The sequence below is a fragment of the Dermacentor albipictus genome, chromosome 5 (genome assembly GCF_038994185.2).
Source record: "Dermacentor albipictus isolate Rhodes 1998 colony chromosome 5, USDA_Dalb.pri_finalv2, whole genome shotgun sequence".
Lineage (NCBI taxonomy): Eukaryota > Metazoa > Arthropoda > Arachnida > Ixodida > Ixodidae > Dermacentor > Dermacentor albipictus.
Genome location: NC_091825.1, coordinates 151,710,730 through 151,735,388, shown reverse-complemented (window position 1 = coordinate 151,735,388; position 24,659 = coordinate 151,710,730). Strand labels below are relative to the sequence as shown.

At 43.0% G+C, this 24,659-nt stretch overlaps 2 protein-coding genes across 2 annotated transcripts; both read left to right on the top strand.

Annotated features, from left to right (window-relative positions):
* Window positions 1-3,179: 3,179 nt before the first annotated feature.
* On the top strand, window positions 3,180-24,076 carry LOC139060207 (ribosomal oxygenase 2-like). The gene is made up of 9 exons (XM_070539195.1): window positions 3,180-3,690; window positions 11,184-11,547; window positions 12,441-12,560; window positions 13,453-13,584; window positions 14,599-14,705; window positions 16,835-16,955; window positions 18,766-19,069; window positions 19,140-19,225; window positions 23,868-24,076. Exons 1-9 carry the CDS (start codon window positions 3,623-3,625, stop codon window positions 24,042-24,044), a joined length of 1,479 nt encoding a protein of 492 aa, XP_070395296.1. The 5' UTR covers window positions 3,180-3,622; the 3' UTR covers window positions 24,045-24,076.
* On the top strand, window positions 3,697-5,358 carry Arr2 (arrestin 2). Its single transcript, XM_070539196.1, has one exon. The coding sequence runs from the start codon at window positions 3,982-3,984 to the stop codon at window positions 5,179-5,181; it is 1,200 nt and encodes a 399-aa protein (XP_070395297.1). The 5' UTR covers window positions 3,697-3,981; the 3' UTR covers window positions 5,182-5,358.
* Window positions 24,077-24,659: the final 583 nt, after the last annotated feature.

The window sequence follows — 24,659 nt, the reverse complement described above, 5'->3', positions numbered from 1 at the left end:
CTTCATTTCGATCTGTTCCGAAAACCTACGCACACGAGATGCTATTTGAACTTCAAGTCGAATCATCTTGCTTGCCTCAAATGTACCATCCTCACATCACTCATACAATTTTCAAAACAAGCCTGCAGCTCTCCTAAAGACTTCGAAAAAGATTTGGAAACCATTCATCTTTAACTCTCGCGTAACAACTATCCTGCTTCAGTGCAGCATCACCTATCCTGCCCGCCTGCCTAGCGCTTCCTCTGCCACATTTGTAGCTCATAAACATACTATAATACCATATTCTCCCAATACTAGCGAGGCCTTAGCCTGCATACTTTGCTCTTTTGATGAGCACATGTGCCAGTGAAAGAACTTAGACATGCTTGTATATGTCAAAGACAAGCTTCCTAAAGAAAAGTACCCAAGTGTTGTGATAATATTCCTTGTTCAGACTGCAGTTACGTCTACATTGGCAAGACGGGTAATTTTCAAAGGCACATCAAGGAACACTGTTACAGTGTTAAAACACAAAAACGTTTCTTCTAACACTCTTGCTGAGCATTCTGTATCAAGAGAACACAATTTTGACTGAGGTAGGACCTCAGTCACAACACAGATCCTTGCAAACCTTGTGGCTGCATCTCTAGTCATTACTAATCCAGACCACTGATACCATGCTGAATCTCAATTACGGTAGCCTTCCTTCCATTTTTATCCGCTGTTGATGTTGATGTGTTTTAAATAAATAAACTTGCACTTTTGTCTGGATCTGTTGCATAGTTAAATAGAAGCACCTTGGCATGAGCCCAGCCAAGGGCTATTTCCTAATGTGCTTAGCTGCCTGGGTGGGTATGGCTGAAATTGAGTAGCTACTAAAGAAAAAACGAGAAATGCTAATGCTCAATACAAGGTCTGTACTCTGTTAAATGCGGGAACGCAAGGAGCGACTCTGTCTTCTCTTGTTGACCGCCAGCATATGCATCTTGTTCTTGCTTCATTGTAACTTTGATTCACAAAGGGTGCAAGCAATAGGAGTACATGCAAACAAGGTGCACACGGATTCCCCTTAGCACCAAGTACACATGTACTCAAATCGCCATTCAGCAGTGTTACCACAGGGCATAAAAAAGAAGTGATGAAAAATTAGTCAGAGGTAGATTTTTATCCTGGCAAAATAGCTACATTAAATTATATTTCTGATGGTATGGTTTCTGTGTTTATATTGGTAAACTATTAAGGATTTGTTTCAATGTTCAAACTGTTTTGGAAGTGCATTGGATTATATCTGGCAGTTAAACCTCAATATAACAAACTTCAATATATAGAAGGGTTTGAAAGCAAGCTAGTTGGTACGGGTCATTTATATTAAATAGCGCCAAAAAACACACGGGCAAAGAAGAGCACAGGACCAGCGCTGACTGCCAACAGCATCTTCATTGCAGCCTGCACAAAGATACATATACTATTCGCAGCAGGCTGAAACTCGTGCGCAGCAGGGTTTGATTGACAATGACTCGCCTCCCCTTTCTTCCTTTCTCTCTTTCAGCCTGTTGTGAATAGTATATATTTGTGCCGGCTTCGATAAAAATGTTGGCAGTCAGCACTTGTCCTCTGCTCTTCCTTGTCTGTGTATATTATGGCGCTGTTTAAAATGAGTGAACTTCAATATAACGAAATTATGGATATAACAAAGTATTTAACTCATCATAGTTTCCTTATCCACAGAGCACCATCTAATTAGAACCTCAACATAAAGAAGTATGTTTATACCCAATTTCACAACACGATACACAAGGAATACTGAGACAATATAAATGGAAACTTGCATGGACACAGATGGTCAAATGATTGAATTACAAGCGGCTGCTTGCGAACGCAACCCTCGTATTGCATTCTGCGCTGCCGAAGTGGAGCAGCATCAAGTTCCACATCAAGTCCCAGTGCAATAAGATTGTATCGCGCTCCCTGCACTCTATGCTTTAGGTGCAAGTAATAGCTAGTGTCCGAGAGTGAGCTGAGAAGGATATGGTGGCTTGGTGAGCGCCGCCTCTATCCCCAGCATGCGGCGAGGCTGAAACAGTTGAGCATCTCCTTTGTTTCTGCCCCGCTTTCTCCAAAGAGAGGGATAATTCCCTCGACTTATCATTTAGATGTCTGGGACTCGCTGCAATCTCAGCATCGCAACTGCTGTTCCCCGGCCAGCACCACATCTTCGCCTTCAGGCACCTCCTTGCATTCCTGGTTTAGATTTAGGTGCACGTTAAAAAACCCCAGGTGGTCCAAATTTCCATAATCCTCCACTACGACATGCCTCATGATCAGATTGTGGTTTTGGCATGTAAGACCCCATAATTTAATTTAATTTTTTACATTCCTGGAGAACACAGGGCTGTTGTGTAACATGTAAATGTGTCGCCTGGCTACCGCTGACAGCCAAGGGCTCTATGACTGCCTCGACCTTCTCTCCTTTCTTCTCTATGACCCCTTCGCCAAGGCAATATAAGCCGTGCTTCCTAAGTGGTTGCACAAAATAGCGCCTCTTTCTCTTCACCATCACTCCTTTCTCTTCCCCTGCGAGCAAGGGGAAAGGGGGAGTGGAGCTCGCTCGCGGTAACGCGATCAAGAGCGCGAGGGGAGGAGGGTGGGTGTGGGGGTGCAGTTGGCGCCTACTTTTCTGCGCGGCCTTGGCTGCTTATGGCTGTTGGCCGCTGGTGGTGGTGGTAGTGGGGGGGAGGGGTGACGCGGAAGCATGACTGGCTTCGCAATTGTACCGCCGATGTGAAGATATCACCGACACGGGATGAAAACCATATCTTTCGTCGCCAACTCTCAAATTGAACAAAATATTTTTTCTAATTCAAATAGCTTTTTTTGATTGCCCGATAATTCGGAAATTTTCGCAGCTCTTTCCGTGTAAGCGAAATCCAACGGCGAATGTACTTATCTGCATAGAGGTCAAATTTCAACATGACATTTCGTTATAGGGAAGCGAACTGCAGATTTTACCGACTTCGTTATATCGAGGTTTAACTGTATTTGATTTGAAGTATGTTTCTGATGGCTTTAGACTACGGTTAAACTTACAAAAACAAACACGTTGCTCATTGCTTGCGTTAATTAAAATTTTATTGCTCTTTAATTATATGTCTACTGGAAAAAACTGGATTTCTTGGAAATCATTTTTTTAATCAAGACTTATCACTGCAGCTGTGGCAACTGCGTTGATGAACAGGACTTCGTGCATACAGAACAAACACCCACCCATAAAGCGAATCTCCAAAAGTGCCGACTTCATTTTGTTTGTAAACTTCCAGCTGGGAATCGCAGTCCCATTTCCTCATTCCGGACAACGGGAAGCTTGGAGTTCCATCTGGGGGAAACCTCTGTGATCAAGTGTTCGAATATCAAGCATGATCGCAACACGAGAAATGTGGGCGTGTGGATATGGTCACTGCAGTGGCCACCGTTATCCTTTCTCCATTGCTTCGCAGGCGCCGGCCGGAGACGGGTGAGCGTCTGGCAACTCGAAGGCTCGTAGCGCACGCGCAGCTTGGTGTTGCCGGTGCATCGCGCACGTGGGTGGTTGGTAAGTTTTGACGCCTCTCCGGAGTAGTTTCGGTTGCCTATAGTAAGCAGAACGATGAGTTCTAAGCGCAAGGCTGATGCTGAAAAACACGGCAAGAGGAAGAAGACTGCCGCCAACACTTGGTAAGTCCACAGGAGCTGTTGGAAGCGAGTTGCGACCGCTAGCGAGTCGAGCTGTTGCACGTTATTTGGTTTGCTTGACGATGATCCTCGCGGATCAAGAAGCCACATCACTGGGACCTTTTACTCGGTGCGGGCACTGCAATCGTGGGGTTTCACCTTAATCTCGTTTGTCGCGCGTCATACGACTGCAGTGTTTCGGCGACCGCATAAATACGCTGCTGCCGCAGTCGCCGGCGCAGTACGCATCACGACAGGCGTGCAGACGTCTGTCACTGCGTACTCACTTCCACAATGGCGTTCTTCGTCTTGCTGTGTCTCATCGTCGCCGTGAAGGTGTACAAGAAAGTATCGCCCAATGGTAAGGTCACCGTTTACATCGGCAAGCGGGACTTCGCGCAGCGGGGCGAGAGCTGCGATCCCGTTGAAGGTGTTGTCGTGGTTGACAACGACTACCTCAAGGGTAGGAAAGTCTTCGGCCAAGTGATCACCACATTCCGATACGGTCGAGAAGAGGACGAGATGATGGGACTGCACTTTTACCGACAGTTGTATCTTGCCCATGACCAGATAGTGCCCGAGCGCAACCAGGTTACCCAAGTGTCTGATCTCCAGCAGCGCTTGCTTCGCAAACTGGGCAACAGCGCGTATTCCTTCAGCTTCAGTCTCCCGGCGAATGCGCCCATGTCTGTAACGCTCCAGCCTGGTCCCAGCGACCGTGGCAAACCGCTGGGTGTCGAGTACGAACTACGTGTGTACGTCGCAGAAGACGATCAACAGAAAGCGCACCGGCGCAGCACCGTCAACATGGCGATCCGCAAGGTGCAGTACGCGCCGCTCACGCAGAGCGAGCGCCAGCCGACGACCGTGGTCTGCAAGGGCTTCACCCTCAGCCCTGGCAAAGTGGAACTTGAGGTAGTGCTTGACAAGGAGATCTACTTCCACGACGACAAGATCAACGCGCACGTGTCCGTTTCCAATTACTCCAAGAAGAACGTGCGAAACATCAAGGTCCTGGTGCTGCAGAACACAGAGGTGACGCTCGTGCACGGTCATTACTCCAAGGTGGTGGCATCCGTGGACAGCAGCGAAAACTGCCCGATTCTTCCTGGTGCAGCCTTCTCCAAGGTGTTTCATCTCCTACCGTTGGCATCGGAAAATCGAGACCGGAGAGGCATTGCGTTGGATGGTCTGCTAAAAGAGACTGACGCCTGCCTAGCTTCCTCCACACTGAACCACGAGGATGCGATCGGCATTATCATTTCCTATGTCCTCAGAGTGCAGCTGTACCTGGGACCCATGTCTGGGGACTTGATTGCCGACGTTCCCTTCAAGCTTGCTAAGGCTGAGCCCGAGGAAGTCTATCCAAAACTCCAGGAAAAGAGAATCATTGACCGATCAAAGTTCAAGAAGCAGCTGACCAGGGAGATGAGCACCAATCTTGTGTTTGAGGACTTTCAATGGCACAGGCAAATCAGTGAAGATGGGGAATAGCTACGAAATTCATTTTTGTTCAGGTAGATTACGTTTTGTTGCTTTTGTTCACTGCTGTTTTTATGGATCAGTTCTTTCCTTTAGTTGCATGTCAAGAATTGGAACTTTGTGGTACTTCTTATTGGTAGCACATGTTTGTAAGTATAACCTCATGTTAATAAAGAATAATCTAAGTAATGTGCTCTTCATTACTGCTTCATGTTGGTGTCGTCTGCTAGAACCTAATGCAGATATCTGTCGCCAGATATAAAACTGGCATTCTGTTTGTGAGACAGGCTGACTAGGTTACTATATGCTAATAGTGAGGTCGCCGTTGAGACGCAAGGGATGATGAATAGCAGGAAATGTGGCATCAGAAATATTCTCCACTAGGTAAATGACCGCTGACAAACTTGAAGACATATGAAGGTACAGTATCTAAAGGTACAGAAAGTTCATAGTTGTTACTAAAGTTAACTAGAATGAAGAAAGATCATATAGCTTGGAAAAGTGAATGGAAAACTGCAGGCAAGTTTAACCTCTTGTAGCCTATCAATAGGTGTACCAGTTTTTTGAAAAAGATGTTTGCACTTTTCTCTTTTATACTGTTCAAAAAGCCATTTCCTTTTACCTGTAAACACTACTAAGCGCAGGATAAGCATGTGCCAAATCTTCTGGAATGGCTTTTAGAAAAGTTTCTAAGGATTTTTTTTCATTGACACTTCATTTAAGAGGGGAAAAGACTTGTCAAAGTCGATTGACCACATAAATATTGCTGTGGCAACATTCTCAGTTACATACTTATGTAAATACTTACAGTAAGCAAACTGTTCTCCCTTTAGATGGCTTACACTGATGTCATCCTAGGTGCCATGTTGGTGAACCAGCACGATGAGCAGCTGTGTCTGTTTGCATCCTGTGCAGCTCCAACACAGCCTGTAGTGCAGGGATCTCTACTAAGCTTTCTTTCATGGAAGCAGGTTACCCGTGGCAGTAAATATGATACACTAACGTCAACCTAGGTGCCATATTGGAGAACAGTCACTATGAAAAGCAGTGTCCATGACGTCATGTGCAAGCTGTTATAAGTTATGTGTGAAGTGAGCTTTGCTAATCCTGCTATGGAGAAGGCAGCTTTAATAAAGAATAGCTTTTGAGCTACACAAGCACGCAGAGAGTCTTTGAGTTTCATTAAAATTACTGTGTATGGGCTATTTATGGTAAAGTTTATATTCTGACCCAAATGCTGAGCGACCAATTTAAGTGCAACTGCAGCTGCACATTTGTAAAGCAGCAAATTGTCTCTGATATTTAGGATATATTGTGTGCATAACTTGAGCATTTTATTTATTTTATGAGAAACTTTTGCACTGTGTTTCTGCACTGTTATTTGTCATCACAGAGTATACCAGGTCAAAAGCCAGCATTAGTATGTTCTATATTTCTTCTGTTTCTGACCAGATAACTGTTTGATGAGCAGGATTCGTATGCCTCCTTGAGATCCTTGAAAACCCTTGAAGTTGGAAAGAGAGATTCAAGGGCCCTTAAAGCTACTTTAAAAAAAATGTGCTCCTTGAATTCTTTGAAAGCTGGTATTTGGGGTGTAAAGACGTTTACTAGTCACTGGCATTTGGGACAGACTGTTAGCTCAGGGCACAGACCACCAGCACGAGCAGCGTTTCCTGAGCAAGAGTGCTGGAGAGAATGACCCACTATAAAGTGCTGGAGAGCAAAACCCACTATAGCATTCCAATCCTCCTCTACAATTACCCCCAGGAACGAAAAGCAAGCCACCCAGCAACCTACCAGCTTGTCACTATAAGTGGGTCATAGTAAGTCCTGAGGCAGTCGACATTGACAATGTCTCATCTACAACAACGCACGTCTGAAGACTGTTCAATGGGTTCAATCACGTAGTTGGCGGGGGATGCGCGTTAGATGACACGATAGGGCCCTTCATACTTGGGTAGTAGCCAGGCATGTACTCAGCCCTCCACCCCTTTCCTGAGATTAAGCGGCATACTTCCCTCCATCCCCCGCTGGCCATGCCACCACTCATAAAGCGCCGCCAAATCAATCTTGAGACTTGACAGCTATTCGGCGGTCAACACTGGGTTGCTGTTACAGTTTATGGCGGAGGCGTAGAAGTGATCGCTGATTGAATCAGGGGAATGGACACTGAACTGAGGGCGTGAAACAGATTGGTATTCTCCCATCTAAAAAATGGTGGAAGGTTCTTGCCTTTCTCATTGTTTTGATGTTTGTTTCGAAATCTGAAGGTGCTGCCGCGTGAAAGACACCACTAATATCCTTTCAATGATCAAAGTTTCGCAATCATCCCTAAAATTTCAAGATTTGAATCAAACCCTGTAATAACCTTTGAAGCCATAAGCAATATGAATGTCACCCTTTACCTCGTCTGGTTTTTCCCCTAATTGTAGAGTACTTTTCGTGCAAAAGTGGCAATGGGAAACAAGAGTTGCAAGAAATAGAAGAATTATGCGATCTGCTAAGGGAGAGAGCCAAGGCAACAGCCAAACAGGAAGGAAAAGCAAAAATTAACATATTAAGCTGTTGTCTATGAAAATATTTAGGGATGAAGATCTTTTTATTTAAAAAGGAAGTAGAGAAAATGCAGCCGGAAGTGGAGGATGATTTCATGTGTTTTGAATGGCGCTTTTACAGTTATCAGTCGAGCCACGCAATGTGGGCACTTCTCTGCTGTGCTTATGTGGGTGTTTTTCTAACCTTCCACAGTGGGTGCAGTACGTCTAGAACCACAGCGTGCTACACGGTTGTACAAGACTGGCGAGCACGCATCATTATGCAACTTCCCAAATAACAATACAAGTCGGTTTTGGCATAGAGTTTCCTACAATGTACTAAAGGGAACTCTGGCACTTCAATCGTTGAGCCGCCATGGGAATGATGGGAAGTACATGAATTCGTCTGATCTTCATGCTTGTGGATTTGTTTATTGCACTTTGTATGCGTTCATTGTTGTAACTATCAGAGCATTGTATACTTTTCTAAGTGTAGAAATGCTGTGAATACAAACAATCGCTGCTAACTGCAGCGGTTCAGCCTGTCGAGGTGGCCAAATCGAAAAGCCCGTAGCGTCTCAAGGCACTGACTGGCATGCCTGTGATAAATTTATAAGGGTGTTGTATGTCACTTGCCGATGCGTGCGACCGTGGCGTAATGGTTTCAGTATCGGCCGTCTGTGTTTAGAGGTCTTGTGTTCGAATCCTGGGGTCGGAGAAATTTAATAATCTTTATTTAATAGTTTACTGCACTCTACATTGTTGAAAATTACGAGTTTACATAGTTGCGAAGCCGGATGAAGCCAGAAGAATGAAGTGTAGGCAAATCCATGTACTTCCCATAACTCCCATGCTGGCTCAGCCGCACCCATTACAGCTCGCATAGACACTACTGCCAGAGTTCCCTCTAGTAATTATTGTATGAAACTCTATGGGCTTTGCCACTTGGTAGCGCTGTAAACAAGGGACCCAAAATAACTGTGACTATTCCTCATATATATCTTTCACTATAATTCCTCCACAGCTTATTAGCAAAACACTACTAGAAATCTTCATTTTACACTTTTGCTTGTTTACTTGTTCTTGGCTGTGTTCTTCGTGCATTTCTTTCTTGCGCGAGTCAATTCGATATAGTTCCTGGTTTGCCAAGTAAAGCAGAGGTGTATATTACAGGCGTACTTGTGAGATACTTTATTTCATTTCTGTTTTGCGGTTTTGCGTGCCTTTATAGTGAGTGGTGGGAATTATTAACGTTTGTACTAGTAAAAGTAGACCCGCCCCTCATTTGCATAGAAAAGTTACCATCCCTCCGAAAAAAATCCTTGGTATGTGCATGGTAGTAGCCTTGAAGAGAGACCAGGTGCAGCAGAAAGAACCGAGAGCCACACAAGTGCTCCAGGAAGGAAGGTGGGCGCCGAAGTGATGTCACCGCGAGTGCTCTTCTGGCGCTCTTGGTCATTGGACGTAAAGGCCCAAGCGAGATCGCGGCACTCTTCAGCATGTCTGGCCATGGCAGAAATGGGAGCACATTCAGATGTATCTGGCCGGTATGGTACAATTGTGTTGATGGTGTGTGACGGGTGCTGACTGTACTCTAAGAGAAAGAGTGAAAAGCCGGTGGTGCTCTGAGTAGTGGTGTTTTACACGTAGGTCACGAAGGGCAGAATGACGTCCCAATTTGTGTGGTCAGAGGCAACGTGCATGGCAAGCATGTCGCCAAGCGCACAGTTGAAGCATTCCGTAAGGCCATTGGTTTGAGGATGGTACGCCGTAGTTGTACGATGAACAACATGGCACTTTTTAAGAATGGCTTCAACAATTTCGGACAGGAATACACGTCCGCGATCACAGAGCAGTTCCTGAGGTGAACCATGATGCAGGATGAACTGACGAAGCAGGAAGGAGGCAACATTGCACACTGTAGCTTCTGGGAGGGCGGCAGTTTCGGCGTATTGCATGAGGTGGTCGACTGCCACAATGGCCCAGCATTTTCCAGCTGATGTCAGGGGAAAGGGCCCATACAAATCGATGCCGACGCACCCAAATGGCCAGGTAGGGCCAGGTCATCATCATCATCAGCCGGGCTACTTCCACTGCAGAGCAAAGGCCTCTCCCATACTTCTCCAACTATCCCAGTCACGGGCTAATTGTGGCCATGTTGTCCCTACAAACTTCTTAATCTCATCTGCCCACCTAACTTTCTGCCGCCCCCCTGGGCAAGGTAAAGGTTGCAAAATGGCTGGCGAGAGGCGGGGTGAAGATTTCTAATGCTGACAATCGGGGCAAAAGCAAACGAACTTCTGAATGTAGCTGTACATCCCTTGCCAGTAGTACCACTGTAGAAGCTGAGTATAAAAGTATCCATCCAGTTCAGTTTTTGTTGGATGCCGCGAGCATCTATGTTAGCAAATTTTATTTCTTATGTAAAGGATTGCTGTGGGGACACAAGGTGCGCGTTTCTACGGCATTTTTTTGGTGGGAACTGCAGAAGGCCGATCGTATGCAGTTTGATTCCTCATCCCAGCTGAATGAAGCATTGTTAATTTTTAGTTTGTCGCGTACCAGAGAAACCTTGTCACCGTATGTTTTTTTTTACTTTGGCTGTGTTCCACAGGTTCCCTCTTATTTCGCGAAACTGAGCCAAAAAGTCATTTCCGATTGCGAAGGATGATCTCATAAGTTTAGAACAGTTTTTTAGTATTTTATTTTTGTCATGGAAATATAGGAGTTCCATTGTTAATGTTAACATTAACAATGAAACCTCTGCTGCTGTTAAGGGTTGAACTGATACACAGCCTATGCAAGCCATGCTAGCCTATGAACAGAACTGTCTGTTGCTACTGTATTGACATCAACAATAAGTACCTACTGCATTTACATCAACACAAATAATGTAACTATAGATCAACGCACCTACTTTTGCGACTGGTGACATAAGAAAACATGCTCTCTTAATGTGTGACTTGCATACAAAAGCACTGAAAATTGGGTGAGTTGGTACGTATTCACAGTCGGGAAGCTAAAAGCAGCACGGAAGAACAAGGACAGTCTTGTCTGTTTTTCTGCCCCTCTCTCTCTGTCTGCGTTTTTTCGTGCTACTTGCAACTTCCCAACCATGACTTGCATGTTAGTTAAATTACCCTTATTTTAAGCTTTTTTTCAAAGCTTTTTCCTTTTTACTAAAGGACCTGCATGACTGCCTGCAGCAGAACCATTTCTTTTTTTCATTATTCATGTGGCATCTTCCAACTGTGAAAAGGCATAAAAGGGCTGAGAGCAGTCATGTGTATGGTAAGGATTTTTCTATTCTGATTGTCTTGCTCCATTGTCTGGTAAAGAAATGCTGACCCACCAAAGGATTTCTTCTCACGTGATAACATTGAACATTTGAGCAGTTCTGCTGTTGTATATAATACGTAAACCTTGTTCATTTTGTCCAACTGGATTGCCTTCTTTTGACCTTTCATTCTTTTCTTTCAGCACCAATAGTGCCATAAGTGTCCTGAGCCAGAAATATGAGACACCGCTTCAATTTCTGGAGTTCCTGCTCACACCGTTGTCACTGCAAGCATTTCTAAAAAAGCACTGGGAGAAAGAGCCCTTTGTTTCTCAGAGTCGTCCCATCCAGGCAGAATTTTGGTCGCCACTTTTTGGGAAAGACCATTTTTTTGCTTTGCTCAAAGAAAAACAAGTCTACTTTTCAAAAGACATTGCTGTGTGCAAGTATGAAGGTGGGAAGAGGACAAACTTTGAGAGGCAAGGACGAGCCACGGAGGCTAAGATAAAGAAGTTGTTTGAAGGTGACAAAGCCACCTTGCAAATCCACCAGCCGCAACGATGGGTGGTAATATACTTTTCTCTTTAACTTGCTTGTCTTGGTTGTGGTTGTTTGCTTACACTTTATAGGTCTTGTTTACGCTTTACATAAATTAATAAAAAATGCGTATAGAAAAGTTTGATATGCAACTCTAGACATGGAAAAAAACATGAAAACGACTGTCCATCAAGGAGCTGGAAGTATGTGTAACCATGAAATGGTTTTAATTGCATCATCAAATGCATTTTTGATGCTCATAAAATTAATTGCAGCTGTGACCTTGTTATTGTACATCTGCTTTAGATCACTTTTCACGTGGTCATCATCATAACCAACATCACCTTTCTATATGCACCTGTGTTAATTGACAAATTACTCATTGCCTCACAGCTTTTATTGTTAGGACTTCTAACTCCAGTACATGCCACACATTTCACACGCAGCAGTAGCTTATTTAAACACTGACATTAATGAGCTTGTAAAGTCATCGGCATGCCACCTCGTGACAGAGAGTTCACTTTCAGGCTAAACCAGTGGTACGGGAACTTTTATTGCATTGCTTTATTACCTATAGACCAGTGAAAGACAGATAAGTGCAACTTTCAGAGATAACATGACTCTACAAAAGCATTGCTAAAACCAAGCTCATGCTGCTGAAAAATTTTTCATGCTTAAATATTAGTGACACTTAAATATTTTTTAAAGCTTGTGCTAACTGAAAATGAAGCAAGCATTCATAAGGATTTAATGACATAACTGATTGGAAATCTCTCCTTTTTTTATTGGTCTTGTACTAGTTTGTGCCTTCAATTGTCTTGCTGTTGTTGTGGTCTGTAATGATCACTGTTGTTTATTTTTATTTCTTTGCACCCCTAAAACTTCTGCAGTGTTTACATTGAGTGTGCTACATCTTTCTACAGGATGGTCTCTGGGAAGTTCTAGAGAAACTGGAGTGTTTCTTTGGCTGCCTAGTGGGATGCAATGTCTACATCACTCCCCCATCTGCACAAGGTTTGGCCCCTCATTATGATGATGTTGAGGCAAGTTTTAGTCAGTCGCCCTTGAACTTATGCTAAGACGACATTCGGGAAGAATTTGTTGGAATAGTTGGTAAGAAATTATGGGTTCATTGCTTCCACAAGGCTCACCAGAGTCTTAAAACATGTGAGATGGTGGCACATAATATTGAACTGTACAGTGGAATTCACGCGCAAGCTGTGCAGCTGTGTTCATGTTGTTTTTCCCATAGCATGTATTTACAAATTTATTATCTAACATTGAGCAAGCCTGCACAAAATTTAAAAAAATTTGATTTAAATGTTCTTGTACTTGACATGGTAAGAACAGTGACATTGCACCAAGCATGTTGTGTGTTCTCTCAGCTCTATAAGGTGTAGTAAATAACCTCTTTTAGTTGAATATTTTAGTTAGAGGACTAAAGATTCACTTTCAAGCCTGTATTAAAAAAAAAATGTGGTTTTCCCAAGAACCAGTGTAAAAATTAGTCTTGCTTTTATGCATCTCACATATTGTTTTAAATATAGAAGTCAAGAAACATGGTCGGAAATAAAAGAATTGTTGCATACGTTTTTTTGTCGTGTGATCTCCAGTTTTTGTTTTTTCACTTGAAGTTTGAGGTTAAAACATGTGACATATTGGCTCAGTCGTTTGTTGGACCACTGCAAAATATTCATTTTATTAATTCACGAAAAGGAAATCTCTCAAAAAGATAAGATTTGAAGAAAAAAAAAGCATTTGGCAGCATGTTATTCAGGAAAAGTAGTGGCCCTTCTTTAATATTTTAGAGGCGTACCTAATTATCACTCTTAAAATTTTATATGCATTAAAGTTTATTGCTACTTGCCTGTTGCTGCAGCATATATATATATATATATATATATATATTAGTTGCACTAATTGAATTCTTTGCAGGTATTTATTGTCCAATTGGAAGGTGAAAAATGCTGGAGGCTTTACAAGCCACCTGTAGAGTTGCCTCGCACCTACAGCAAGGATTTCAGTGCTGATGAAATTGGCCAGCCAACTCATGAGTTTACATTAAAGGTTAGTAGGCAGCTGCTTCTCTTTTTTTGCTTGTTAGCTATAGTATATGCCATTTCTACATGGAAAATGCTTTTACAGCTTCTTCGTGTTATGATAATCCTCAATGTAGTTTTGCTACATCTGCTCAGGCCTACCTGATGCTTTGTAGAATGAGAACCTGTCATTGTTACCTTTATGTTGATATATCTATTTTCTCTTCAGATTAACTTAGCCAACCTTGAGTACAAAAATATTTCATTTTCTTTTGCTAGTCATCCCTTTTTTGGCTGTAAAAGTAAACTGTTGTTTATTAAGTGTAGTATATGAAGGTCATATCCATGTCATGGTTATATGGTTGTTCAAAGTGGTGCTTACATGTATCCACATAATTTTATAGAATTGTGACATGACTTGACTTTGTGCATTGTGGAATCACAGCCATCATGGTCCAGTTCATATGTACTCATCCACATGCGTAACGTCACTGTATTAATTTGGGTGATAGCTATTCAGTTAGCATTAATTAATTAATTATTTCTTTTGGGGAGCACGGGGCTAGTCAAGCTGTTAATTCGCCTTCTTTTTCCTGACCTCCCCCATCATATTGGTGAAAATAATCCGTCATCATCATCATTATTATTATCTCTTTTACATAAGCTGGCTAATGCTGTGTGATTGATTCAAACCAACAATACTTAAGGTCAAAGTTTTTTATTAGTCTGCCATTTGGTGACCGAAATACTTGTGCTGCATTCATATAGATTTTCTGTGGATTCCTTTTCACTTTCACTGGGTATTAGATAGCTTTGTTTAAGTTATAGTGTTGCCCATCAGGTTCTCTCACCGGGGCAAGAGAGCATTTTATACTTAAAGCTTGCAAGGAGCTAAGCTTATCTTTGCTTTTATTAATCTTATTTTATTTTTTAAATAATGCTCTTCAGCAAAGCTGAGCTGAGCAGCAGCACTTACGCACTTAATAGGCAGCTGTTTCGGCAGGTAATTGCACCTACAGTCTTACTTGTTATTGCTTCATAGCCTGGAGACTTGCTGTACATGCCACGTGGAACCATCCACCAGGCTTTGACACCTGAGTCTTCAGGCGCTCACTCCACACATATCACCATAAGTACTTACCAGAATCAGTAAGTACTTCCAGGCTTCCTTATGTCACATAACAAACTGTGCACTTGCCACGGGAATCCACGTCTGTGTTGCCTGCTGCCATTGCATGACCCAATACTACCAGTGCCTCTGAAGTTTTTTAATCCCCTTTACTATAGTTGATAGCAAGAATTACGCAGTTTTATAGCATTGACACTGCTGCTTTTATAAGGTCTGTTCCTAAGTAGCTTCAGAATCCAGGTTTTTACCTCCAGTTAGTTGTGAGGTATGTTCCAAAGACTGTGCACTCACCTGCCCAGGATCCTCTTTGTCTTTCCAGCTCACATTTACTGCGCCTTTATGTGCACATTTACTGTGGCTCTTTGTATAGAAAGGGCACCAAAAAACGACACCAAAATAGCCAATAGCTGTTTTCCTGAAGCTGGGCTGCCTTGCGGAAAGAATTACAAAAATCACAACAATTCAATTGTAGGTGTGTTATTAGAAGTGCACTTTAATTCTTTTTAGGAAGACGTACATTGCATGTTTTTCTGAGCTCAAATATTGTTAGCTATCAGATATTGATGTCGTATCCAATCACTGCCCCCATGCAATAGAAGTGGTTTTATACGGCTGTTAGATCAACAACCTTCTATTTTCCTGAACTCTCTTGTAAGGAGGGACATAGTGTATAGAGCTGTCTTGCTTTTAGACCAAATTCAATGAAACGACAGCTTTATTCAGCTTTCTGAGCTGATTTCAAAAATGCAATTACTTTTGATAGGGTAAGTAACTATGGAATTACTAATTAATTAATTGTTAGAAGTACCTTACTTTTGTTAGTGAAGACAATAGGTAAAAGAAATACTGGGCAGAAAGCAATAATAATGCATGAGTGGACAGAAGAACGTTTAAGGAATGTTCAAGGAATTCCTTGAAGTGGAGCATTATTGTTGTGCCCACTATTGCTTTGGGTAATGCTGATAATGTAGCACGTGCATTCTACACTTCTCCTTTAAGGCTGACGTGTAGATTGCTCTTGAATCAGTTTTTAAATCTGACGACAGTTCGCAATTTTGAAGCTCATTACAGTTTTGTGTTTATAGTATGGCTACTAGGGAACAAGAACAAAATCAGATTTAAAAAAAAATGAAAAAAGGAAAAAATCTGCTTGCAGCACGTCAAGCTTTATGCATTTAACTTCATATAGCAAAAATGTTACAGCTGTAGCTGTCCTAGATCTTGAGATATTGTTGCCACAGACAAGCAAGCTAAGCGAAAATCTTGTGTTGAGAAAATTGAGAAAAACACCGATAACTTCAATTATTTGAGAATATAATGACGTATTTCCAGTTAGCATTTGTAAAGGCTAGTATGCCCCTGGCACATGCTCAGTATGTATGCCGCAGTGTGAAACATTTATTATACCCCCCCCCCCCAATAAATAAAAAATAAATAAAAGGGAATTCTGTCAGTTCTCTATATTTCACGTGCAGCAAGCTTGTTCACGAGGAATGAGTTGCACATTTGGCCGCACAGCATCACCGCAGATTGCACATGAAGTGACTATCTTTATTGTGAGACCGCAGTCATGTTCACCTTTGCCCGCTGCCGCACTGCCACCAGGCAGTTTTGGCTTTACACAAGACAGTGGAGCAGTTATAGAATTGAGGGTTACTATAACGAAGTGAGTCTCCATCGCATCCGAGCCAGTCGCGGCAGTGCCAGTATGAGCAAGATAATACAATTTTTTCTTGGTTGCTGGCATTGAAGCAGTCTTGCAGTTTTTCTTGAGCATCCTTCAGGCTAGAGCTTGTTTTACTAAATGTTGCACCACCTGAAATACTGTGCTAGTGTGTTCGTGTGACGTTACAGTCTTCAAAGTATTCTGACAGGTACTTCGGGCCTGTCCTCCATTTTCGTACGTTCTCTGAATGACCAAGGCTCTGTTCATACAAGAGTGATGTTTTTGGTATTTCAGAAACATAACTTACGAATCCAGCTTTATTTAAAATTCCTTTGTTGCACACCTTTACGGTGAGAATTGCCTTCTACCATGTCCCAATCTACTTGTGTCTGGTTTTTGTTCCTAAGTTGTGTGTGTGGCTGAGTGTCCATTTGCAGGCCATTGTGTAAACTCTCAGCGGTTTCATTTCTCATTTTTATACAGCACAGTAGGCGACTGTCTTAAGAATGTTGTACTGGATTTAGTTGATGCTGCTCAAGACTCCTGCCTGCAACTGAGAAAAGGCCTTCCTATGCAGTTTCTTCCGCATTCAAGGCTAGCCAAGGTAACATAACCACATGCACTCATATGGATTGTTGTCAACTTCTCTTTCTTGAAATGGAAAAATTCACACTGTTCAGTGTGTTAGTACTCGCTGCTACTACATCAATGAAAGTCAGCCTTGTCAAGTAAAAGGAACACTTAGGTTGACACTCCCAAGTCAAATTGATGAAATGGCCCTCTCTTGTTTAACAAGCTTAAATCTTGATCATAATCCCATCCTAAACTTGAAGCTGACGTCTCCGAATTGAAATTCTATAACATTGATGCCTTTTATTTTTTTTTAGTAAAAAATAAATGGAATGGTATGCACAGTGGTGGGAATGGACTTCAGCGTTTTGAAGCAGGTGTAGGGTTTTCGCAAAAGTATGTACCAGATGTACGAAATTTACTGTAATGTCCTCGCTAGTTTATATGATTGTCATAAGAACCATGAACAATGTAAGTACAAGAATATGTTATTGTCATAGGCAAACAAAATTCAAGCCTCGACCTCTTCAATAAGAATGTTAGCACAGTTTGTAACAGAAAAAAAAAAGATTGCCGTAATGCTGTAAACATCACAGCAGGAGCCCATTTTCAACAAAACCGTGATTCTGCATTATCCTAAAAGAGAGCAGAACACATTACGAAACTTATGTACTGTATTAACTTATTCTATTAGTTTAACACAGGTCACTGTATCTAAGGAAATTAAAAGAAATTGTGTTATGATATTGTGCATAAACTCTTTAACACTCTTTGGGCCATATCTTGTCCCGCAACAATAAGCGTTATCTGTCTTGCGCCCATTTCCTTTAACACATTTCCTTTCTTTTAATGCTGCGCTGCGTGATGAATGTGCCAGTCATGAATGGCTTGCGCGTTATCAGCATGACGCAGTATTCTCAACAGGAAAGTAATGAACGCCGAGTTTTCAAGCAAGGAAACGCAAGCAAGGCAGATGATGATTATTGTTGTGGGACAGGATAAGCCCCAAAAGATGTAAACATCTTTAAGAGTGTAGGAACAAGCTGCCTGCAGCATGAGCATGTTTGTAAGAACATGTGTTTACAAAAAAAAAAAAAGAGAGAGAGAGAGAGAGAGTTCAGGATATATTGCTGCTTTGCCCTTTTTGTACCAACACAGCACAAAAAGAACATCAGTAAGCATTCCCAAAGCATAAGATCAAGCAAAAATGAACTCGTAATTTGCTTGAATTTTATCACAAGCATATTTGTACAGAACGTACACTTCAGTGTGCACTGCCTTGTTTTTTTATTTGCCTTATTCACCAACTCTGGCTGTTTCACACTATCTGCTATTTTCTCCCTCACTTGCTTCAACACAGCTTGCCCTCCCTGAATGTCACTGAAATTTTTCATCTCATGCCATGCTCAATTAGCAGCTCTGCAATTTTTAGCATGCACTGTGTGCATTTTTCAGCATATGCTCACTTTAGCATACATTTGGTGCAGCAATTGTACAATCTAAGCAAGAAAGACCCTTTGGGAGCAGTAAGGCGCAGCAAATTCCATTCGGCATAGATTTTCGCAATTGGCACAGATTTCCCACCACTGTATGCATGATCATAGATAACAACAGATAAGGATGACATTGCATTCCAAAAAATTTCTTAATTAAGATGATGTCCGTGTGCTCTGTAAATGCTGGCTGCTGTCACAGTGAATGAGTTCCGAGCTGGATGTATTGCTGAGGCCCATGTTTATTGGTTAATTGAGGGATTCCTTGAAGTGCAGCATTATTGTTGTGCCCACTATTGCCTTGGGTAATGCTGATAATGTAGTTTGTACATTCTACACTTCTCCTTTAAGGCTGACGTGGAGACTGCTCTTGAGGCCGTTTTGAAGTATGTTAAGAGCACCAATAGTCCAATGCCCATGGCTGAAGAACTTGTCCACGACTTCATGCGTACACGGCTGCCTCCTTTTGGTGTGGACCGCCAGGCCATTTCAGAGACAACACCAGATGGAGAAGCACCGAGTCTGAATGATCGCATCAGGTTTCGGTATCCAAGCCATGTGACATATGTGGTAGACGGAGACTTGAGTGAAGAGAATGATGCTGCCAATAAGTCTTCGTATTCACTTGCAGAACAACCACTGCAGCAAAATCATGGTGAGGCTGTCATAGTAGTACCTAGGCCTTTTTTGCTTACTATATTAGGTTCTGTTGTTTCGCCCGACAGGCAAAAAACTAGTTCTGCTGGTTACATCAGTGTTCAATGACAGGGAAAAACACATGGTTTCTGCTACCGAAGATGACGAGGAGGAGGTGAGGAGCTTTTGATATATTGGAAGGGTTGTTTCAGACACACGTATTGATCCAACTGAATACCCACATGGCTTGACAAGTAAACAAGAGCTTTCCATAGCTAGAGGCAGCTGTGGTGCTGCCATCTGTGTGTCATAATCATTTTTATTGTACTTTTAATTAATTTAAATTATTTTACCAATCCTTGACTAAGCAATATTAGGGTGCAAACTTGAAGGTCTTAGGGTGCATTGTTTTGAAAACTATCCATACTAGTTGATTGTTTAATAAGCCAGCTTTTGCTGAAAGCATTTCTGTGTAAGTTGAATCTTGATATCACAAACATGGATATACCAAGTTATCAAATATGGCTAAATAAATATTAAATCAACAATTTTTCTTCCTTCCGAAATCAGCAGGTATGCTTATAACAAATTTTAGATATAACAAAAGTATTTTTGTGTTGGCCATGACTTCTACATGACGAGGTTCGCCTGTGTGTACTTCTTGCTCTGATCAGGTGTGGCAAGGTTTAGTGTACACTTTCTTTTTTTCTTTTATTTTGAGGCCTTGCTTTTGAGGCCACTAGAAAGCTTCAAAACAGTATAAAAGTTAGCTTCTCACGGATATTTGGTTCTTTCTCAGTGTTCCTAAAGCTTTCTAATGTGGTGAAAGTAAGAGATGGGTAAATTATTTATTATGTGTGATAAATTATATTAACAACCAGGACAAGTAATACAGTGGAACCCCGGTTACGACCCGGGTTTTACGACGAATTAGCGAAGTCCCGGCGAAGTCGTTATAGAGGCAATGCATTAAAAACCCTGGTTATCCGACGCAATTTTACGCCCGACCTGCGTTATACGATGACCCTCGTAAAGCGCGAAATGGAACGGTGGACGAAAGAAAAGTGCCGCAGATATCTTTCCTCGCTCCGTCTCTCCGCATGCGGAGCGCTTGACACCGCATGCTCGACCGGTTCGCTCCGGCGCAGCTTTCTTCCTTGCCTCGTCTCATCGTTCATTTCTCTCTCCCCTACCAGCAGCCGCCTGCGACGCCCGCTGTGCTGAAATAGTGCCTTTTCTTCTCCACCATCACTTTCCCCCTCTATTCTCGGCGGCGTCACCTCTCGTCGCGTTGGGGAAGCGTTTCTCTCCTTCCACTTTCAGAGTAGCAGATAGCCGACAAGGTAGCACGGAGAGGCCTGGGTTTATCGCATGTGTTCTTAGTCATAATCCTAGCGACCAGCGTTCAGCAGAGGTTTTGAGTTGTCTGGAGCAACGCGACATACGATGTCCCGAAAGCGAACAGTTCTGTCGCTCGGCGATAAGCTGAACATTATCAAGGAAGCGGAAAAGCGGCATGGAGTCACAAAAGCCATCATTGCCCGGGACCTTAAGATACCTTAATCTTCGCTTAAGGCGATCCTGGCAAACAAAGCGGTGATATTGCAGAATGCAAACAAGTTTGGGCTCAAGTGGAAAGCGGCAAAAGAAGGACAGCATGAGAAGTTAGAAAAAGTTCTCGTCAAGTGGCTGCATCAAGCACGGAGCTCTGCGATCAACGGTGACGGCGCCATTCTAAAAAAAAAAAAAGGCGGACCTTATGGCATTGCGTCTGGGCATCAACAACTTTCAGGCATCGAACGGGTGGCTGGATCACTTTAAAAAACGAAACAGGATTGTGTACAGCCACTCCTGTGGAGAAAGCACTTGTGTGGACGTTTCGACGGTGAACGAGTGGATTGAGTCACTGCCGGAGATGATTGCTGTGTACAAGCCCTGCGATATTTTCAACGCCGATAAGAGCGGTATTTTTCACTATATGCAGCCCGAGCAAACCCTTGCGTTTAAGGGTGACAGCTGTCATGGTGGCAAGAGTAGTAAAGAGTGTGTGACAGCACTATTCTGTTCGAATGAAGATGGTTCCGAGAGGCTGCCCGTGCTCGTTGTTGGAAAGTTTGCAAAGCCACGGTGCTTTAAGAATTTGAAGACGCTGCCGTGTAGCTACAACTTCAACAAAAAAATGGCTGTGGCTTAGCTAAGGTTAAGCCCAGGATGCGAAGCATACTAGCCTTTATTTTAACGCGACAGCGTTAAGGAGCTCGTGTCACAGAAAAGCCGGTGTCGTCGGCGTCGGCTCAGGCGTGCGGCGCTTGCTCAGGCGCACATTTCGTTGTCGCGCCGAACGCTGCGTTGCTCGACGCTCACCGCGTCCGATGCGGGGCGCGTAGTCGCTGCGCTGTAGCAAAGCCACCTAGAAACAGTCTCTGTAGCACGCCGCAACCTTCGCTTCTCATTCCAACGAGCAGCTCTGTCTCCAGGAGGCATCTCACCTCGTGAGTGTCTAGCAGAGGCAAGCGCAGCTGCTTATATACCGCCGCGACGCCGCGAGCGATGGCGCGAGTCGGAGCCCCGTTTCACCTCTGTCGTGACATCACGGTGTCATGTGGTCAGCCTTGAAGGCGACGGCGCGAGTTGGAGCCCCGTTTCTCCTCTGTCGTGACGTCACGGTGTCACATGGTATTGAAGGCGACACCGCCGCGCCTGAGGAGCTGGGTTGAGCTCTAGTAATATGCTTCGCATAAAAGGTGTGGATGACGTCTTCGCTCTTCAGCAATTTTTAGCAAGCAGCAGCTGGATAACAAAATGGGTGCTAAGGCGAGGAAAATATTGCTTTTCGTGGACAACGCACCTTGCTACCCACCCGATACGTCCAGCCTGAGGAACACAAAGCTTGTTTTTTTTCTGCCCAACTGCACAAGCCGGCTGCAGCCGCTTGATGCTGGCATCATTAAGTGCGTCAGGCAAGGGTACCGGAAGTGGTTAGTGCAGCTTCGGCTGGCGGCTATGGAGCACAGCGAGTCGGAAAAAAAGATCACTCTGCTCAATGCCATGCATTTTATTTCCAGTTCGTGGAACACAGTGTCGCGAGGCACAATCGCTAACTCATTCAAGCACAGTGGCTTTAAACGAGAAACAGCCTCCTCTGCTGGGGACGCAACAACCTTGATGCCGCTCGAGGCCGATGCAGGCTTCGCCGACGATGATTTCAAGGGTTCAAACCTCACCACGACCTTCGCCGAATATGTGGAGGCCGACAACGTTGCGTTCTGCAGCGAGGTGTCGCTGGATGATGCCATCAGGGAGGCTTTGCCTAGTGCTGACACTGCTGCGACATCAGACGAGGACAACAACGACGGCACAGATGCCGTGCCTGTGCCTACCACGTTCGCCGAGGTGCTACGGCACATAGACGGCATCCGGAACTTCATCTTTTCACGCAATGCCGCAGAGGACCTCCTTTTGGACGTTGCCCAACTCAAGCGAAAGCTCTTGGTTCACGGATCAAACAAGGTCCAAAAGAAACTTACTGACTTTTTTTTAAGTTTGCGCCAGCTGGCAGGAATTGCGGCAGTGGGCAGTGGAGTGCCGTAAAGGTTCGTTTGAATAAAGCATGATTGGTAACTGTACTGCAGCATTAATTCTTATTGCATTTACTTTTTTGGTAATTTGGGTTTCCAAGCCCTGCAGAGTATGTTAGCAGTTTACATTGAAGTTTCTCGTAAATCTATTGCGTGAAATAAGTAGCATTCTTATAGGCATAATTTATGTTCGGATTTTATGACGCCTGCATTTTACGACACTTCACGGTCCCGAGAAAGTCGTATAATAGGGGTTCCACTGTATATAGAGACACATATGGTTCCGTTTGCGTAGAACCCTTCCTTAAATTTAAACTGTGCATGGAGAGATTCCACTTTTGTTCCCATGATTGTTTGGAGATGGCATAACCCAGTAGCAACATAGCCATCTTTAAAGCAATTGTTACTGCCACAACACATTTGATATATGCAATTTAAAAAAGAAATTTAGTGTGTTAAGCAAGGAAAGGAATTTAAAAGGAGGAGGGGAACAATACGATTGTTTCAGCAGATGTCTGTAAATGCAGTCATGATGTTTCTGATAGCTCTGAATTACCCATTACATTTGGGTCTTTTCAAATGTTGTTCATGAAGGTCGGCACATTCTTTTATGAGCTAGATTAATTTGTGCTATTAACACATGGTCCTTATAGCCATTTTAGGCACTTTATTCAAGAACTTGCTACCCTCACAGATTTATTTTTCAAAGCCAAGACACCTTTCAAGTAGCTACTATAATTCCTTTTTCTGTGTAAATATTAAGTTATTGAAAAAATAAAGATGGATTTGGTGCAATCTTGCATAGTACTTTTGAGCACCTATGAGTACAAGGATAATAGACATAAAATGATAACATGACTGTTGTTATTGCATGAAATTACGTTTCTTACTTGTGTTTTAGCAGTATGTGTGTCGTCCATTTCTTTCATGTCAGTGTGTCATCTGTGCTGTGCAAAATAATGTTATTCCGAACACATACGGCATATTTGCAGATGTTTTATTTAGTTCATGATTTTATCTAAGTAGAATCAGCACTCTTACAAGCCAGTGAGAGATGTCAGCAACAAGGCAGCAATGTGCCAGTTGTGAATTCACCATCGGTGTCCACGATAGCAAGCCAGGCTACAAAATGACTTGTCATCCTCATAATATAAAGTATCTGTGGAAGTTGATATATGTGTACTACCAACTAGTGCTGGGTGTGTATTCTATTGATGTAATACTTGTGCCTTTATGCAGGACCTCGAGATTGCAAAGTTTCCTCCCCACTTTCTCGATGCCATTAAACAGTTGTGTGGCAGCAACGATTTTGTACGCTGTGAAGACCTCAGCTTACCATCTGATGAAGACAAACTTCTGCTGCTCACAACACTGTGGTCTCTACATTTGCTAGATGTTGAGGCATCAGGAACTTAGAATAATAAACATGTTATGTTATTGCTAAATCATGCATGTGTGTTACCAATCTCGCATCCATAGACACTGTTGCTTTTGTGTTCACATCTAATCCAGTGAAACCTACTACATATTTCAGAAATGAACTGCATTGTTGCAGTTGTACTGTGCTTACTGAAACTCGAAACAAACAAGCCGTTGGACACCTTATGCCCTGCTTATTGTTAGTCTCACGCGCCCGTTAGCAAAGGACACTGCACACACTAGTGTACACACATACAAAACGGGCATGTATTGTTCATTTTATACAAGAGTGCCAGCTAACCGAAATACAGTTAAAACTTGATATAACGAACTTCAATATTACGAAATTCTGGATATAGCAAAGTATATAACTTTTCTGACCTCTTGTCTATAGAACATCATGTATTTATAACCTCCACATAACGAAGTGTGTTTGTATGCAATTTCGGTATAACGAAATTTCGCTTCCGCCGCCAAAAAATGCCGAGACAATAAATTGTTCGTCTGTGGGCGCAGATGGTCAAATGATTGAATTACAAGCGACTGCTTGCAGGCGCACCTTTCAAATCGTGCTTGGCACAAGAGCGATTGCCGAAGTGGAGCCGCATCATG